Below are 6000 nucleotides of genomic sequence, written 5' to 3' on the forward strand. Positions count from 1 at the left end.
ACCTGCTTACTCTTAGAAATAATGGAATCTTTCAGTATCATTAAGTTAAAGTCCAGGATCAATATTAGCTCTTATAATTTCAGGGTCCTGACTGATTTAAGGGTAACTGACATTTCCTGGCATCTCTCATCCAGTTGTTTCCTTCCCTCTAACAAGGCTCTGGAGATGACAGGTCCAACTGTGGATTCTCAAAAGATTGGAAGCTCTGAATATTTTCAGCATATTAGTCTTATTGTCCTTTAATTTCGGATATATTACCCTCTTGGTACTTCCTCATTTTGTCCTTTGGTATGTGGTTTTTTAAAATATAGATATCAAGATCTTGTAAAGTTTTATTTGGATTTCTTAACTCTATTGGCACATTGATCCCATTAACAAAAAAATATCTGTTTTTAATATGCAAGGAGGAGATGAGGATTAAAGAGAATGAAGGTTGACATGTTTGAATTCTGTATGATTAAAAAATATTTGACAGATGATAGAGAAAATCAGACTGACTTACTATTTCTTTTCTTTCTTTTTTCTTCTTTAGTCCTCCTAGAACTCCAGTAAAAGTTGTGCCTCAAATTAGAATAGAACTTGAGCCTGAAGACAATGATTATTTCTGGAGGAGCAAGGGAACAGAAACTACATTGTAATCCGTTCGTCTCTCTTAGAATTGACAGTTTTGTTGTTAATGTTCCTTTTATTCCCCACCCACCTTTTATCTGTTTGTTTATTTTTAAATTTTTGTTTTATTTCAGTTTTTGGTCACTGGCCAAATAATACAACACTTCTCTCTGCTTCTCTCTTGCATAGGTTAAATCAAGACAATAGTGCACCATTCCCTAAAAACAGCATCTGGGGAATCTCCCTTTTGTTCTTATGTTTTAGATGTGTCCTCTGACATCCTAATTCCTGTCACTCAAGACATGCACAGATCCTGTCCTTTTCCTTTATTAAGCAGAGGTCAAAAGTATTAAGATTTTATAACAACTTTTATTAAAATATTGAAGGAACTTAAAACTTTAGCTTTGGAGCTGTGCTTACTGGCTTGTCTTTGTCTGGTAGAACAAACCCTGCCCTCCAGACAGAGTCCCTTCTTGCTTATAGAGCTCCCCAGGACTGGAAAAAGTGCTGCTATTCTAACTTGCTCTTGCTTATAAACCCTAATCTTAGAGTTATCAAAAGAAGACAAACTAAAGGTACTTTACTCCCTATAGAGAAACCATTGCCATCATTGTAGCAAGTGTTGGAATGTCCCTTTTTCCTATGCAACTTTTTTTAACCCTTTAATGAACTTATCTGTTGAGTACACTGAAGAATATTTTTCTTCCTAGATTTTGTTGTTTAAATTATGGGGCCTAACCTGCAACTTATTTTTTGTCAATTTTTTAAACTTTTTTTTAATTACTGTAAAGAAAATGAATTTTTCCTGCAGCAGGAAACATAGTTTTGAGTAGTTCTACCTCTTATTTGTAGCTGCCAGGCTTTCTGTAAAAATTGTATTGTATATAATGTGATTTTTACACACACACACACACACACACACACACAATCTCTAAGGTAAGCCAGAAGGCTAGATCAGATAAAAACACCATGTTTCTAAGCATCCATTTTCCCCTTTCTTTAAAAGAAATTTAACTGTTCAATGAAGGAGCTTGAGGAAAGGAGAGAAATTCTTACACAAGGGGTAACTGATATCCTTCCTGATAATGGTAGCATATGGGCATGGATGCTGATTGTATTACCATGTCAATGTCCTATGCAGTATTGTTAGGCATTTTTAAATTCTGAAATATTTGTGTGTTTGTGTATGTGCTCTGTGTGTGGCTGGTGCATATACGTGCAAAGTTAGAAAAAGAAAGCGTGACAGTAGACAAAGGGCAATGTTATCAAATCTCTTGTGTCGGTTTTCATAAAATCCAAACCACCTATGAAAAATTCACCAGGACGGTCCATGAAACTTGCCATTATGCAAATAGGGTAAGCATATGTTATTACCCAGACATTAGTCATATAGCAGCCCATGTTTATAATAAAAAATCCATAAGAATATTAACAGCCCATTTACATACCTATAAAGTATTATAGGAATACAGATAAGTCTATAGAGATAATTTGATGTATACATACTATAATAATGCACACATTCATTGGGGATGCAAAGAAATTATTCTTTGTGATTGGGACACTTAGAATGTGTACATATATATGCACATCATACCTATTTGTGTTTCAAAGTACCATATTGAAAATCAGACCTTTATTAATCAAATTGAACATGGTGTTTACAGGTAGTATTTTCAATGTTACATTATATATTGAATGTATTTTGAAAAGGACATTTTACATGGTTGACTTCGTACTTTTGGATTCCTATAACCATGATTGTGACATATCCTCACCATACCAAGTTTTTGGAGGAGTACAAGAAGCAGAATGAAACCTCTTATTTGGGTTTCATAATATGCATTTATTGACCCCCACTCATTCCTATATTAATTAAATTTTAATCCTGCCCTTTTGAAATTTTCATTATAAAAAATTTATTATCCTGAGTTAGATGTTACTTTTGTAGTATCTGGTCATCTTAAACCTTTTAATTTTATACAAATGGACATAAATTATCCTAATATTTTTCATTGAAATCACAGTGGCAAATCACATTTTATTGTGTTAGAACTTCAAAGGTTATATTTTGGCATTATGTTTGTATTTAGAGCTAACCCTAAAATGATGATTCTATATTTTTTAGTTTTCTGTTATCCTAAGTTAAAACTATGTAAGAAGCCTTACCCATAACATGTTTAAAAGCTGCATAGTAAATTCAGCCTAACCCTTATAATGGCAAATTAAAGGCACACCTGTTTATTTTTATAGAAGTTCTAGATGTAATGATATTTTTTTCTCATTGTGCATCAAAGCAACTTAACTCATCATTGTAGAGGGAAAAACTATCTATAGTCCCACTGAGGAGCCCACTTATTTTGTGACTGGTCAGAGGGTTGGTATTCATGATGTGAACACAAAACAGCATCTTACATCTAATGCAAGGACCAGTTTGTGTCAAAGGTTTTTATAGGTCATCAAGTTAAGAGGAACTGAGGTAGTTACCACACTAGTAAACAGAACCCGAGGTCCCTGTGAGCCCCCAGGTTTTCTGTATTCTAACTGAATTTACTCATTGCCTAAGAACTAACCAGATTTTTGGATGGTTTTTGTCTCTATGTAAACTGGACACACGTCCAACAGTAAATATTTTATGAAATACTTCTTTTCTCCCTCATGTGAATTTAGATTCATGTTTCTAGAAGTAATGACTAAACACATTCTAAGTTATGAACCAAGAGTCCTGTGAATTTAGAAACTGAGGGAAGAGATGATTAGACCAAGAGTCTGTCAATCAAAGGAGTGAATAGTTGCCTCTGGTTTACATTGAGAGAATATCTTGGAGACACTGTTTTCCTTGAGAAAAGTCATTCTCTCTACTATTGGTAACAATTGCTTGGAATCCTGTTTATTTTGTGTGCTGTGGGCAGCATTGTTCCTGCCCCTTCTCCCAGTCAAGATTGAGGGGTGGGTCTGTGGAGGGACTTAACTGATTTGAAAAAGCCAGAAGACAAACACCTCCCTCCTCAGTCCCAACCTGAAAGAATCGGGGGAAAAATTTGTCTGCTGTCCACAATTCAATTTGTGTGTATTTAAAGCACGTGCAGCAACACACACAGAGCAAATCTTTTATCCGCTATATATTGGTGTTTCGTACAGAGAATGATTGTCTTCCGAATTTTTGGTTCTTTTATTTTTAACTGTGTTGAAGTACTTGAAATGTATTGACTGCTGACTCTCTTTAAAAAACAAAACCATTTGAGTTGTATTACAGAGGTTGACATTGTTTAGGGATGGGACAAAGCTTTCTTCAATCCTTTTCATACCACTTAATGATTTTGGTGCAGGAACTTGAGATTTTCTTATTTATATTCCATGATATTTCACATCTGCTCTCACAGGATAAGCATGAAGCCCAGTGGCACCAAGTGGCTAAATACAATTTTTAAAAATAGCAGCACTTCACTTTCTGAAGAGCTTCATGAATTTTCAGATTATGATTTCATTGAACTTCATTGTAGCCCCCCAAAACAAAAAACAAAAAAACAAACAAAAAGAAACCTTTTGTAACATATACTCATCAATCAAGTTGTGTTTTGACCAGAGGTTTGGATATATCTCATTTGCTGGCTCATATTGTTGTGCTCTATGGGTACATACAAAACTCCTGAATTTTGTTTTCCTAGGCAAATATTGCAACTCAGGGCTAAAGTTACCCAGTGAAACTTTTAGAGCCAGAAGTAACTTTGTCCCAGTCCTACAATGTGAAAAGAATGAGTAGTTGCCTCTTTTTAGCCGTTTTCATGGCTGGTACATATCTGTACACATTACTTTTCAGATCAATACGCACTTTCAGATATTCTTATTTTTATTCTCTCAAGTCTTTATTAACTTTGGAGAAATGATGCATCTTTTTATTTTAAATGAAGTTGATCAACATGGTGGAACAAAATGATAAGAACAGAAAACATTTCAATATATTACTAATAATTTTTTCCAATATAAAACCTAAAATTCCTATAACATTATAGTATTTTACAGTTTTATGAAGCTTTCTATTGTGACTTTTATGGAATTATGAGATGAAGAAGATGAGATATTTTAGCATTTATATTTTTCAAAATTAAATGTATACTTAAAATAAAGTAACTTTATGCATTTATGAGTGTCAAGTGCTTCTCTTTAACTCTTCAACTCTTCGACTAATTGTCCAATGACTATTATTTTGTTCTTTGCGGTGTTGCAGAGATGAGTATAAAGATGAGTAAGTCAGAGCCCTCACCACCTCCCCCCCTCAGATTTCTTTAATCCATTCAGGCTGAAGGATAAAGTAAGTGTCCAAATTATATGAGATTGTTAAGAATTACCTGTTTAAATGTTAATGAACTGCTCTCATGCAAGGGTTCAAAGTAAGAAAAAAATGTCAAACTAAGAATAATAGGAACTATTTGATGGAGTAGAAATATTTTCACTGTTTCTTTTATAAACTTAGTGAAATGTAAAATACCATCTTCTTGAGTCTAGGATGATGCATATAGTCTAGGATGATGCATATACTCACTCTTCCAAGTAAACAAAACACTGCTAAGCTTAAGCACTTATTAGAAAATAATTACTCAAATGAACAAAATCTCAGGATGGCCCCTTTACTGGGCCTACCCAGGCTTCCATCTGATATTTATGATTCCCTACGGAACTACACTGCAGCCAAGTTAAAATCAGAGTGGTGCTGGTGGTGGGTGGAGCAAATGGCAGACAGGATAAATGTCCATTGATGGTAGTAAAAGTTACATTGGAAAAAGTTACACTGGACAAAAAATGAGGAAGGGCCTTTGGCTTAAGCAACTTGGAAACCCAAAGTAGAGACAATAGCTTTGAGCCTTTGGGTACTACTACTAGTGGTGGTGAGAATGGGCAGCAGAGAACAGAATGTGGATTTCACCATGGAACTGGAAGAAGCAGCAGAAGAAGCCACACTAAAGATAGATCATAATAAGGAAATTTTTGATTATTTTTTAACCTACCCACAAAGAATTCATTATGTATTATCATGGGTAACAATTATTGAGTCAACAAATCAGGATCAACTTATATTTAGTAAATTATTGTCAACCCAAATAACAAAGAAATTCTTCAAAGAATGATACTTTTTTGGAGAATAATATAGCAATACAGAAGGAATATGTGTGCCATTGTAAACTATGAGTGTATTTAAAGAAGTTGATGTAAGAGGGAGTTTTAGAAAGGAAAAATGAAGAAGCTTATATAAGATATTTTGAAACAAGAATCCTTTGCCATAAGATTAGTAACGAGGTAACACCAGTCTGAAGTTGAACAGACAGTTTCTGGGCAGGTATCCTTGAAGATGTATTTTCTGAGTAATGTTGTGGCAGCATTGTGCAAGGGTGT

The 6000-nt window shown here is 34.3% G+C and overlaps 1 protein-coding gene across 7 annotated transcripts in view; it reads left to right on the plus strand.

Annotated features, from left to right (window-relative positions):
* Window positions 1-4751, plus strand: part of Slc4a4 (solute carrier family 4 member 4) — a 335973-nt gene extending 331222 nt beyond the window's left edge. For all 7 annotated transcript variants that reach the window (XM_048785765.1, XM_048785761.1, XM_048785764.1 and 4 more), the window contains one exon: window positions 533-4751. In XM_048785765.1, the coding sequence (XP_048641722.1) occupies window positions 533-638 (106 nt within the window). In that variant the 3' untranslated portion in view covers window positions 639-4751. The remainder of the gene's footprint in view (window positions 1-532) is intronic.
* Window positions 4752-6000: the final 1249 nt, after the last annotated feature.

This window comes from Marmota marmota, unplaced genomic scaffold (genome assembly GCF_001458135.2).
Source record: "Marmota marmota marmota unplaced genomic scaffold, marMar, whole genome shotgun sequence".
NCBI lineage: Eukaryota > Metazoa > Chordata > Mammalia > Rodentia > Sciuridae > Marmota > Marmota marmota.